Source organism: Poromitra crassiceps (genome assembly GCF_964638095.1).
Source record: "Poromitra crassiceps genome assembly, chromosome: 17".
NCBI classification, from domain to species: domain Eukaryota; kingdom Metazoa; phylum Chordata; class Actinopteri; order Beryciformes; family Melamphaidae; genus Poromitra; species Poromitra crassiceps.
The window spans coordinates 3,798,913-3,812,949 of record NC_139635.1 but is presented as its reverse complement, the minus strand read 5'-3'; the positions used below and the strand labels follow the sequence as shown (position 1 = coordinate 3,812,949).

The 14,037-nt window shown below is 45.7% G+C and overlaps 1 protein-coding gene across 1 annotated transcript in view; it reads left to right on the top strand.

The window, feature by feature from the left end:
• Positions 1-14,037, top strand: part of LOC310792011 (uncharacterized protein) — a gene marked incomplete at its 5' end in the record, with an annotated part of 67,032 nt that overhangs the window by 49,573 nt on the left and 3,422 nt on the right. Inside the window, one exon of the mRNA XM_083653693.1 lies at positions 10,384-10,430. Within this exon, the coding sequence (XP_083509819.1) occupies positions 10,384-10,430 (47 nt within the window). The remainder of the gene's footprint in view (positions 1-10,383; positions 10,431-14,037) is intronic.

The following is a 14,037-nucleotide window of genomic DNA, read 5'->3' as shown; positions in this document are numbered from 1 at the left end:
GGGCTGCTGTGACTGCCTTCTGCCCGCTGCTGCCTAGCTGTTCCTGTGTTTATTTTGATTTGTTCTGGTACACCCGTCCTCGTCCATGTCTCCCTGTCATATCCTCTGCTATTTGATCGTTCCCGTTTTCCCCTCGGCTATTCAACACGTCCTCACCGCCCTCGCAAACTGATCGATCATTTCCTCATTCCTCCGATGATCAAACACATCTCTTGATTACTTTCTCCCGTTTTCTCCTGGCTGGCACAGAGGAAGGCGACTCCAGCTCGTGCAGCGCGCCGAGGGCGTTTCAATGGCGTTTCTCCTGTCTGCACAAGGAAGCGTTACCCGTTTTCTGCTTTCCCTCTTGCTCAATTTCAAAACAACAGCTGCGGTATGTGTTTGATCGCGTGCTGTCGGCTACCCTTTGAAGGCAGGGACCTGTGTCTGTGTCACAGGCTGGGCAAGTGTTTGCTGCAGGCGCTGCACCAATAAAAACAAAAACACGTCAAACACGTCATTGGCGGGGAGGGCTATTTCTGATAACACGTCAAAGACGTCATTGGCGGTGAATGAGTTAAGTATGAATGATTTATTTGCGATAGAACGGGCATTTAATAAACCAAAAGCAATGTGGTCAGAACCGGCTCGGCCAAAAGTAGAAGCCCGGGCTAGTGGACGCAGACACCTCGATACCGGTACTGAAGCCACACTGGTGTGCGACCTGCGGCATTTTGCTGGGGCAAAAGCAGGCAGCTGCGGCGGTGAGGCGGGGAGGACAGGCCGAAGGCAAGACAGCCTCACACCAGAGTTATGGGTCATGTTTGGAACAGAGCGAGAGTTTTGTCTGGTTGTGGTGTAAACTGGGATTTGGCCGGACGTGGGGCTTGATGCAGAGGCTGTAGTGGTAGTGAGCCCACCTTTCCAGCAGGGGGAGTAGGTGAAAGGACTAGCATGGGAGGAGTGGGTAGGCTGCTGACCAGGGGTGGACAGGTGGGGGGAGGGTAGGGTGTTTGGGTGCTCGCGAAGGTGATTGTGGAAGCTGTGTGCAGGAGGCACCGACAGTCATACAGATTTGGTGGAGTGTACAGCTACTGCATGACGGAGGTTGGCGCTGAGCATTTGGATGCCTAAGGTCGGGTTCACACCAGAAAGTCCGGGTCCTTGGTTCGGGCCAGAGAAGAGGATGATACATTGTTTCGTTTTTCAGCTGGTTCGTTTGCGTTCACAAGGCCAAAATCCACTAGTCCTGCCCACACGAACCAAAGTCACGTGGGCAGAAATCTCGTTCTGTTATCCACCTTATTTTTGTGAGGCTCCGCTGTAAAATAATTCTGGGAGCAATATCCGGACTAGAACGTGAGAAACTGTGTGTTTACGCTTGTTGGCTTGACGCTGCCTGGATACTCTGCACTGTATGAGCGAGAAGCGCCCGGCTAGTGGGGTAATCTGCACTGCAGCGCGTGCCTCCCGGTGCCTCCTCGCATCGCATTTCCTTGTTGAACTCCGACGTTAAAAGTTTGCTCGTTACAAAATAACACTAGTTTTGGGAATGTAGCCTAATGATGTTATCTATCACATCCGCTAACCTGTTGCAAGTCGGCATTTATCAGCTCAGCTGCACCGTTTACAGACGGGTACATTAGACGGGCTGTGTTGTGTCAAGCTAGACGTAACGGGGGAAGAGGACAGCAGAAGGAAGCATCATGGCCGCCAGAAATAACGTGGATTGGCCATACAATTTGTCGGGGCAATAGTAAACAAACCATGCCACTAGTCATTTTTGTCTGTTTGTGATGTTGCTGGTAACGAGACGAGATAAACTAGCTAACTGCTACAGCTAGCAAGCAGCTTCTTCTTCAGCGGGAGCTTCCAAAACAGGAAATAACCAAAAAAATCAACACAAAAAACCACGTGCTTCCTCTGACTAGTCCGGGTGGAGTTCACACCAGAAATGGGCCGCTCCAGAGTTCGCTTGAGAGCGGACCGAGACCACCTCTCACAGGCGAACCAGAGCGCAGGTTTTAGTCCGCACCAGAGTTCGAGTAGGAGCGTTCACACCGACCCTATGGACCGTACTAAAGGGGAAAGGTCCGATAGACCGGACTAAACAAGGCTGGTGTGAACCCGCCCTAAGGAGCTTGGGTGAAGTCCGTCTGCGGCGAACATTGTGGCGCGTTCCCAAAACAGGTTAAAGTTGTGAATGAAGTTTATGCCGAGGGGAGGACAAGACAACTGGAGCCAAAAATCGAGGGCCAGTAGGCGGCTGAATCGCTCGGCGCCACGACGGAAAGTGGGAATTGGACCAGAAACAAATATGGATTTACCGCTGGCAGTGAGCAAGTTGAAAAGACGGATGAAATTGACTTTTGTTTGCTCGGACTGGTGGCGACTAGTGTCATTGCACCCTACATGCAAGACAATTTTCATAACGGATGGGGGGAGTGAAGCAAGTATGGCTGGGAGTTTGTCAGTAATATCTGTTGTCGTTGCACCAGGGAAACAGTGAGTGATGACGTTTACAAAGTGAAGATTTTTAACTCATTCATGGCCAGTTTAGGACTGCCAATATTTAGCACAGGCCAAAGATTTTCATAATTGTTGGTCATCTTTCAAGACCCACAGTAAATTATCTATTAGCACTAAAGTGATTTGCAATACCTCAAAATGAAGATGTACGTCTCTGGGTTCACCAGGGAAAAAAAGTGAGCTTTTAGCATGTTCTGTACTCTACTTATAGCCATTTATATACACCCTGTTTTCACCCAAAAGGTCTCTCTGAGAAGACAAACAGGAGAAAAGGCGATTTTTGTAAAGCACACAATCTCAGGCAGAACTCGCTCTCAATTCTTTTATTTTGAACTGTATTGACATCAGACATGTAAATATTATTCGTTATGACACAAATGACAAAAAATATATATATATATATATATATATATATATATATATATATATATATATATATATATATATACATGAAGTGCTTTTTTTACATTCAACAATACAGTTTACTCAGTGTGAGTGAGTGTGCAGACAGACAGACAGACACAGACAGACACACACACACACACACACACACACACACACACACACACACACGATCCCCCTTTTATCTTCGTTACGTTGTTTCCGGGTCTGAGTACTGCTGGCGTCTGCTGCTGTGACTGCCGCTTCTGCCTTGTTAGCTGTTCGTGTGTTTATTTTGTTTTGTTCTGGTCCACCCGTCCTCGTCCATGTCTCCCTGTCCTATACTCCCTGCTGTTTGATCGTTCCCGTTTTCCCCTCGGCTATTCAACACGTCCTCACCGCCCTCTGGATTACCCGTCAAACTGATCGATCATTTCCTCATTCCTCCGATGATCAAACACATCTCTGGATTACTTTCTCCCGTTTTCTCCCGGCTGGCACACAGGAAGGCGACCAGCTCGTGCAGCGCGCCGAGGGGCGTTTCAATGGCGTTTCTCCTCTCTGCACAAAGAAGCGTTTATCCGTTTTCTGTTTTTCCTCCTGCTCAATTTCAAAACAACAGCTGCGGTATGTGTTTGTTCACGTGTTGTCGGCTTGTCTTAGATGCCAGGGACCTGATAACATGTCACAGGCTGGGGAAGTCTTTGAACTACGCGCTGCACTAATAAAAACAAAAACACGTCAAACACGTCATTGGCTGGGAGGGCTATTCCTGATAACACGTCAAAGACGTCTTTGGCCATGAATGAGTTAATGATGGAATCTCCGATAATGCATACAGTTGGAGGGAACAGAGGAGGCAGTGGGGATGGACGTGAACTGGAGACTGTGGGCAGGGTGAGAAACTTGGGGGTTAGAACTGGACCGGGTGAGGAAGCAACAGGATGCTTTGGTGGGAGGGGGGGCTGAGGTGGGGTGAGCCGGTTTCGTGGGCGACAAGTGAGATGTCGAGCGGCCCGAGGGGGCGGGGGTGAACGTAAAAGTAGCCGGCCGGATGAGGAGTAATTGTTTTGGGGGAGAGTGGAGAGGAGGGAGCCTGGGAGCCTGGATGAGGGGGGTGCGGGGCGACCCGGGATCCTGTGACATTAGGGCCGAAAACCTGTTTGAGGTGGAGAGCTGGATGGCTTCCTGAGGAGGGAGGCGAGAGATGGAATTGCCTCTATGTCGGCCGCGGCCAACAGATGACCACGGAACCTCGGTCGGGGCAGGGGTAGAGCAGATCGGGACCATAGACCTGTCACCCTTGGTGGCCTGGTGATCTGCAAGGGAGGCTGCTCCTAGTGAAGAGAGCGTCGTCTCGTTGTTGAAGTCATCACAGCCAGTGATGATGGGACGGCCCACAGTGACCACCGAGTCAGGATCCAGCTGGTCAGCAGATGGAGAGGGGACCGGGACGCACACTCTGAACAAGGAGTCCAGGAAGTCCTCCTCAGATTTGAGCTGGTGGAGCACGGAGATTCTCTCCTCTAGCTGGGAAATCCTTGCATCTTTTTGGTGGCAGTCAAGGCAACAGGGTGGAGAGGTGATCGAAGGCATTGTGTGTGTGTGTGTGTGTGTGTGTGTGTGTGTGTGTGTGTGTGTGTGTGTGTGTGTGTGTGTGTGTGTGTGTGTGTGTGTGTATGTGTATGTGTGCGTATGAGCGTGTGTGTGTGTGTGTGTGTTTGAGGGGGGGGGTAGATTGTGATTTCTGGGGAGAAGAAACAGAAAGCAGTGGCCAGTACGGGTATCTTGTTGACAGCAAAACAGTAGAGCAATATTAATGATGTGCGATAGCAGGACAGTGCTAGGGCTAGGCAGGAATTCAGGCAGGGATTGATCACTTACCGGCAGAGGCCCGTATAACCGGGCCTGCTGCGATGATATTGCTTCGGCAAGTGATCATGCATCCTCATCCAGGTCATGCACTCCTCCCAGTTGGTGTTGTTCAGCTAGGCTGTGGCCTGGTAGAAAGCTAGGCTGTAGCTTGGTGGTAGCTGGGCTGTAGCCTGGAGGTAGCTAGGCTATAGCTTAGAGGTGGATGGGCTCTAGCCTGCTGGTAGCTGGGCTGAGACCTGGTGGTGGCTAGGCTGTAGCCTGTGGGTATCTGGTCCGTAGCTTGGTGGAAGCTGGGCTGGAATCTGGTGGTAGCAGGGCTGTAGCCTGGTAGTAGCTAGGCTAGCCGGGTGATGGCTAGGCTGCTGGGGCCACAGCCGAGGCAGTAGGCCGGGGTTTGGTAAATCCACCAGATATCAAATGCGACAGACACAATCCAGCACTTTGGGATGAATTTCCATAAAGAATGTCAGATGATGTTGAGTAGCACACTGAGATTAAAAACTAGTAAGATTTAAAACTGGAGAAAAAAGGCTGGAGTGTCAGGAGCTCTCTCTGTGTGCTGCTCTCTCTCTGTGAGCACCTACGGTCTCTCTCAAGTGAGCTCCTATCACCTAGCTACCTAACTAGATACTTGATTAATTAGGTAACTAATTTTAATATAGGTGGATGAAAAATAACTCGTTTCAGATGTCCTCATGCTTGAAGGTAGCATTGCATGTGACAGGTCGCACTGGTGCTGTTTCCATTGAATATACAAGATTTTTTCTGACCAAGATTGATCAAGTTGAATCCCAAAGCATTTGGCATGTATAAAATGGCATGGCTGGGGGCTGTTTTCTCTAACGTTATACTACTTTTATAATCCAGAAAGATCGAGGATTTACAGGCTAAGTTTCGACTGCTGCTTCCTGCAGTCTTCCTCAGAGACGTCACGTGATGTTGTTGTGACGTGCTGTATGGCTGGTTTATGAAGGTTTGGCCATCCTACCTGGATAGGTAGGATGACCATGCCCCCTGCTGGCCGGTAGTTTATGGAGGACTGCGTCCCAGGTGTGGGATAGCATGTAGGCCCCCTCATCCCGGTTCACAGTCCGGGGTGCACGTTTCCGTATCTCCATTGCTTCCCTGATCCAACGGTGGTATTTGTTGCTTTCCGATCCGATGACCTTGGCCTTCTCCCAGTCCATGATGTGATTATCTCTTTTACAGTGATCCGAGATGGCTGATTTCAGATTCTCCTGGTCTGCTTTCTGTTTTGTTGCACGTGTGAGCGCTCCAGTTGTTTCCTTTTCACACTCTTTCTGGTGTTCTTTCTTGCGTGTGCCAAAGGCTCTGCCCGTTTCTCCGATGTAAGTCTTATTGCATGATAGGCATGGGATCTCGTATTGTGAACACTTTTAATTTGAAGGCGAAAAAGGGAAATGGTACATATGAACTGATAGAATTGACAGACCAGTGTCAATTCAATCTACGATCAGACCATTTCCCCTTTCCGCCTTCAAATTAAAAGCATAAAACCCAGCTAACGAAAATGTTACAAACGCTACAAATGAAATGGGAAGTAATGACAGCTTATCATTTAATAAAGCACAGTAAAACGAACTCCACTTACACTTGAAGGTCTGCAATGCTGCTATCATCCTGGCTGTGTAGTCCTGCTTTGGGGAGGCAGAGCGAGTTCTCTAACGTTTAAACGTTAGTTAGAACACGGCTCTCTTGAATACTCGATTCTGATTGGTCAATCAACAACATTCACCGGTCATTATTTCTCGACAACCGACCGCTGCTCTGCCACACCTGGATTAATCAGTTGATAAGAGCATTTTGTCTGCAGACACTACTAATTAGGCCAACCAGTTGCAGCTGTGGTGTCTTGTGTGCCAATTACGAATGAAACCGCTTTGTCGTTGAAAACGCTATTAAAAAATCTATTTGAATAATTATTTTTGTCAGATTACTGAAATAATTTAGTTGTAGGCCGTGTTCTAAGCGGGATAATGTATAGTGAGCCGGTGATTACTGGAAATAATGACCTTCAGGTGAATGATTAAGCCCTCCGCTGCGCGTCGGGCTCAATCATTCACCTGTCGGTCATTATTTCGCCAGTAATCACCGGCTCACAATACATTATCCCTTACTTATATTAGCAACCTAACTAGCCGGCTGCTGTCCAGAAGACCGTCAGGTAAGATGCTTCCTACTATTGTTCAAAAGTGACTTTCCTGACACTGTACAAACATCTGACTGCACTACATTTAAGTAAAGGTTGATGTTATTGACTATTCTAGAATAAAAACGAAAAGAAAGTGACAGATGTTTGTTATTTAGCCAACTTTGTTTCACTTTTTTCTGATGCGGTCGGCTTTGTGGGCGTCGCCATTAGGGCCTCGCTCGGGCTCGCTTCATTCTTTTTCGTCATTTTGGAAGGGGCGCAAGGTATCATGGGATACCCTAACCCACCAAAGTGTGCATGGTATGGTTCCTCGAAAATTATCCATAACTAGGTACCTAGAAAGGTTGCAAATTCAGTGAACTTATGTATCAAACTGGTTTCAGACAGCCTAATTACAACTTCTTACCTAGAAATGCCACCTATATAGCTCGTTCACTTGAGGATCAGAGAGGCCCGTAGTTTTTACACGACGTGCATGATCCTATATCTGCTGTCCCAAAACATCCTGTGTTGCCGGTGTCAAGCTAAAAGCATGAACTAACACCACCTCCTGTTATAACTTTCAAAATAAAACACATTTGACATGTCCTTGAATTATAAAAAGTACCAAAATGAAAATAAAGGATATTTTATTGTGAAAGACTAAACACACAAAACATGAACCACCCTGAGTGTAGCTGGCCACACGAGTGAAGTCTGGAGCACAGACCTAATTGATATCTTGCAGCACGGCCATGCAGGTGAGGGGTGTAAAATAGCAGATGACGGGCGGGGCCGTCGCAAATGCTGTTTTGTGCAGCTTGACAAAGGCGGATGTTTTGGCCCTGGATGATTATCAGCCTGGACATTTTGTTGATAGTCGCGTCGTTCCTCTTGCCCAAGAGATGGACTGTATCTACTGTCTCAATTAGTTTATCCACCGACAGCGGGATCACATGAGTAAGTATCCCAATCACCACCTCTCTGGTATTGTACTTTTCAGGGAGACTGTTGATCCTGAGGTCCCATCTCCTTTTGTACCTGGCTTGCTCCAAACACAACTACCTCAATGATTCATTTTATTTTTTCAGGCATGCCACTTCCTCTTTTAATTTGTTGATTTCCTCTTTATTTTCTTTCACAACTTGTGCATTGGCTTCCATCCGACTTTCAACTCTTTTGAGGTGGTCATCTTGCTTGTCGAATCTCTTAATCAGAGCTTGGATTGCATTGAATATTTCTCCATTAGTAATATAACCTGACAGTGACTGCTTCTGTTGGTCCTTTTTAGCCTTTTTGTAGCTTTGCATATTTGGCAGAGTATGCTCATGTTGTATTTATGAAATTCTTCCTCCATCTCTTCATGTTCGTCTTCCTCACACGCCTCTCTGAGTGCTGACAGGTTGTAGTCATGTTCTTGTAGCCCAGCAGAAGCAACTTGTTTACCATCAGCCATCTCGGTCATGTTTTGGAGAGCGAAGACCAAATTCAAGATGGAACTCAACAAAGCTCAAACTTTGGTGTAGTTCAGTGTGATTTACCACCCTTTCAGTATGATTCTTGGTCCAGATTGATTGATGATTGATTTTTATTTGTGGATATAGAGAAGACAATTTACAAAATCCAAGGGATTACATGTAAAAGTGAGAACACTTATTTCCAACATGCTCCCTGCTGTTGTAGGACATAACATGAAAAAGTCATATCAATATACCAATTCTAAAACACCTAAAATCATCAAGAAACATGAAATTAACTTCCTGCCCTACATTTCTTACCTCTAATCCCAATCAGCAGCAATTTCAGAAAAACAAATCAAAAACACTATTTTGCTGGCAGTAAAACCTGTCCTCTAGCTGGTTCCAGTATAGAAAAAGGAGCTTCGAGCTGCTATTCTTTCGTGGTACCTTGCATGAGCGCACACTAGCCCTGGTGTTGTGACCATGCTGGTTATGGACCATTAATATCTATGAGCCCAGATACATGGGGGCAGTACCATTAAAGGACGGCTTTACCGTGGGGAATATGAATATATATTAAATCTCACGCCCCTAAGGTTTTCGAATCCGTTGAAATTTTTGAAATTGGTTGTTTACTCCCAGAGATATCAACCATCTCTCACATATTTTTCGGGCCAGCCGACGCGTTACGCGTCATCTGGCCCGAGTCCGCCTTGCGGAAGTCGAGCGCCTATGAACTACAAGTGTTGTGAGCCATGGTCCCGCCTCTAGAGGTCCTCCACGCCCCTTCAGAGGTCTCGAAGAAAAGCAAAAGGCAGCCATCTTTTTCAACCGCCTAGCCTATGGTAGCTAATATTAGCTTCCCATAGCTCCTTGCCAAGAGACCATATCTCGGGAACGGAAGCACCTACAGACACGGGACTGGCGGCATTGGAAAGCTCGTCAAATTTTACATCTAGTAGTAGGTGCGTTGAAGTAACAAAATCAACGCTGAGCAATGTACCCGATTTTACACATTTTTACATGAAATAGTTACAACATCAAACTCCTACGAAAATGCCTTAAAATGCATGAATTTTTTTTTATGAAGACATCTCCCGACATATATACTACCGTTTAAATTTGGTGCAATTTGGAGGCAATTTTTTTTTTGATTTTTTTAATTTTTTCTTCTTCTACTAAATCTTTTTATGTCGAAGCCTTCTTCTTCTTCGACTTTTATGGCGGTTGGCAAGCATATATGTGCATTACCGCCACCTACTGGAGTTTGATATCAGCCAAATGCCTGAGGGGTGGGCGTGGAAACGAAGGCCACGCGAGCCCAGTGCATTGTGGGAAATGTAGGATTTCGGGTTCCCGCACCCGCCCCGCCCCTCCCCTCCACCCCCCCCCCCCCCCACACACACACAGAGTGGATTTCGGTTGATATCTCTGGGAGTAAACAACCAATTTCAAAAATTTCAACGGATTCGAAAACCTTAGGGGCGTGAGATTTAATATATATTCATATTCCCCACGGTAAAGCCGGCCTTTAATGATGTTATACATATGGTTTAGCTTTAGCTGTTCAATCCTAAGCTCAACAGGCAACATGCCCACCTTCTTGAATTCGTTACCTCCTACATGCATCCTAGGAGGAGCATTCAGTAGATAATGAATGATGTTCCATATCCTGCAACCTCTTCTGTAATCTCATTGTCAGGCCACTGTACCAGGTAGAACAGGCAAAATGGCACTGTATCAGTGCTGTTACAAGGAGTTTTTTAATAGTAATATCAAACTGACTTGTTCTCCGATACAGAAACTTGAGTTTACTGGCACCTTTTGATAATAATAATAATACTAATAGTAGTACTCCTCACTCCGCCATCTCCGCAGTGCATTGTCCTGTCTTGTCTAAGCTAAAATGCAAATGAAGTAGAGTCACATGATCAAATGTTTCATTTCCTCTTGAATGTTTCCATCATCAAAGAGAATCTGCTGATCTGACTTTGTTTCTTCCTCCAGTGTGGACCATGATGCAGTGCAGTGGTTGAAACCAGGTCTGAGGAAATGTAAGTATGCATTTAGTTTGATTCATGAAATCAAAGTAACACAATCAACTATTTTGTAACACTTTATAATAACTGCACACTATTAAGCATTAGTTAAGTATTATTAAATACTTAATTCATCATTTATAAAGCATTGTTCATACAGTAACATTACTAAGCATTAGTAAGTAATTCATAAACACAGTTACAGTAAAATGTTTTATTCCTGATTAATAAACAAATCTATAATGTATTCAACAATTGTATTTGATCTAATTTATAAATGCTTTGTAAGGCATATAGTCCTCACTTTAAATGATGTCACACAAAATACTTAACTAACAACTACTAACTACCTTAATTACATTGGGTGTGTCTAGCTTGTCAAACCAGGGAGCTAAATAATGCTCCAAAGTCAAGTTATGCTCAATTTTAACAAGGGAAAACAGGCAGGGCCATTTTCAAAGGGGTCCCTTGACTTCTCATAAATGAGAATGGGTTTTATGGGTTTCCTTTGAGTCCCTCCTTTACATATAAGGTAGCATTTTTCAAAGCCTTGGCTGTACACAAGAAAGCTGCCCACTGCTCCTGGCCTGCCCCCTGGAGACAATATTTTTTCCCCATGATGGCGAAGGCTAGGCGAAGGCATGACCTGCCCCTCTCTGCCTCTGATTGGGTAGGTGTCAAACTTTCATCCAATCTCATTTACATTTGGCTATCCTGCGTCTCTTTCTACAGTCTGTGGTCAGACTCAGTGGGTCAGACAGACAGCAGTTTTGCTTGCTAGCCTGCATGAAAGACGCCACTGTGTGTTTATGTTTTTAATACAGTCTGGTCTCTGGTTTATAACGCTGCCACTACTCTTGGCAGTGCACATATATGTAGCCTATAGACAACCCTAAAAAAAGAAGAAGATCAATGCGCATTTACAGTGAACTTTAATTCAGCTCATTGTAATACAAGAGTGAATTTGAATTGAAATATTAATCAGAGGAAACAAGGTGATGGAATTTAGAACGACAAGAAAAAAATAAACATTTATATGTCTGTGCAATAGGCTAAGTAGGCCTAAATAACTCAGTTATACGGTTTACAATTGTAACGTTCAATATAATAAAGTAAGATCTCACACATAACCTTTTGATTCTATATGCTGCCATCTGCCATCTCATGCTTGTTGATTTAATGATTGTTTTGCACCTGCTGCTCACGTTATGAACCCATTTAACCCTCAGCCTCAGCAACAACTAAACTGCATAGTCATTTTAATAAAGTATGAATGTTCCTGACTCCAGCAAACACACCACTAATAGCCTATCATGCATAACAGAATGAAAGTAGGTCTGCTCGTTTGAGATGACTTCTGGCTTGACTGGGAAGCAGGCGAGAGCAGCCGGCCAATCAGAGGCAGAGAGGGGTGGGTCATGCCTTCACCATCATGGGAAAAAAATATCGCCCCCCGGAGGAAGGACAAGCCTGGATGGGTTAAAACTAAAGGCAGAGACAATATTGCACTGGCTACCGTCAGCGCGTGCGTGCGTGTGTTAGGGTTGGCACGATGGACGATGGCATCGACCAATGAGGCCGGGGCGTCCCCCGCGCGTGGGAAGTCAGTTTTGTTGTGAGAACTTTTAAGACAAAGAAGAAACTTCACGTTCTTTCCTGTTTTCAACCCAAAGTGAGTACAAGTCTTCAACTGTGAATTTAACTCGCCTGTTTCCAAAGTGAAAGTTGAAGTCGCTCCATTACATACGATACAGCACTACCAGCAATATTGAATGGCGCAAAACAAATAACGTTAACGTTACAGATCCTGACCAACGCGTGCGTGTGTGTGGCTGGCAGCATGTGTGTGTGTGTGTGTGTGTGTGTGTGTGTGTGTGTGTGTGTGTTGAATTTAACTAGCTGGCAGAAAACTGACAGAATTCCTGGCGGATATAACGTTAGATTTGCGTGGGCTTTTGAACCTAATGAGAGAGAGTTGAGGAGACTGGAGAGAGTTGAGAGAGAAATACAGCAGCAGCACCAGCTACTGCTAGCTGTTACAGCAGTAGCTGCTGCTGTTGCTACTGCTTGAGTCGCCTGGCTCTGTGCAGTAGCTAGTAGCCTGCCTGTCAGTCTCATGAAGAGCTCAGCTGTCCTGCTTTTAACATGCATTGCAGCGGCGGATGTCATAAATGACGATGCCATCGTCAATCACGATGTTTGACTCTGAAACAATCACGATGGGAATTTCGGGTATATCGCACAACCCTAGTGTGTGTGTGTGTGTGTGTGTGTGTGTGTGTGTGCGTGCGCGCGCGTGCGTGCGTGTGTGTGGCTGGCAGCATGTGTGTGTGTGTGTGTGACGTGTGTGTGTGTGACGTGTGTGTGTTTGTGTGTGTGGCTGGCAGCATGTGTGTGTGTGTGTGTGACGTGTGTGTGTGTGACGTGTGTGTGTTTGTGTGTGTGGCTGGCAGCGTGTGTGTGTGTGTGTGTGTGTGTGTGTGTGTGTGTGTGTGGCTGGCAGCATGTGTGTGTTGGGTTGTCATGTGATAATAAAGACGGGTTTGTCTGTCCGACTTTGACTTAAAAATAGTTTTTGTCTTCTTTTTTAATGTAAATGCAGAACTGCCAACCCTTTGAAAAATGCTGTAAAGGCCAGACTTGAGTCGTGGGCATCATAACATTCTCATTCAGATCTCCAGAGGTGAGAGGTCAAGGGACACTTTTGAAAATGGCCATGCCAGTTTTTCCTTTGCTAAAATGTAGCCTAACTTTAGAGTGTTATTTATCCCCCTTGTGGACATGTTAAGATGACGTGATACCAATGGATGCCTTAGATCTTCTAGTTTCATAATAATAATAATAATTATAGCTGCTGCGCAGCAATGGGTCGTGGCCGGGCAAGTCTCAAGGCTTTGAGCTATTATGACATCACAATTGCTCGAGTGACATCAGTGATGGCATCACAATTGCTTGACTGACTGATGACATCACAAATACAACCTAATTGCCATAGGTAATTAACTCATTGAGTGCCAGCCACTTTTGGAAAACGGATGCTCCCAGTGCCAGCCCTTTCAGAGCGTTTTCAGTGATTTCTCGAGGCCCACAGAATATTGTGTGATATTAAACACCGAACACGCCCAAAGAACGATGAGACTCTATTGTATCATCAGCAAAAAAAAGTTTATTGATATCATTTTCCGTTCTTTAGTTATCAGCCGGAGAAGATAGGTTGTTTTCACCAAAAACAGACGTTTCAAACTAGAAGCTGAGATAATTAGCCTTTTGTGAAATGAAGCATTTCAAGCACATCACTGACTCTGAAGCTAATATTTTCTGATGTAGTGACACCTCAAAAATAATTTCCTTCAATAAAACAGTGAAAACAAAGGAATTTTGTTTGGCAAAATAATATTTTTTAGCTGCAACCAGCAGCGCTGGCCCCTGCGTACGCAGACCCTACACTTTCTTGCTGGTCTTGATTTACTGCTGGTGGGCATCAGATATTCTAGCTTGTGTTTGCGAATCTGTCCATCGAGCCTGCTGTCACAACACCAACACTGTTGTATGCTGCCCTGCGTGCCCCACCCCCCTCAACTGCACACCCCTCCTCCGTGGGAGTGTCTCTGGTGGCTCTCTG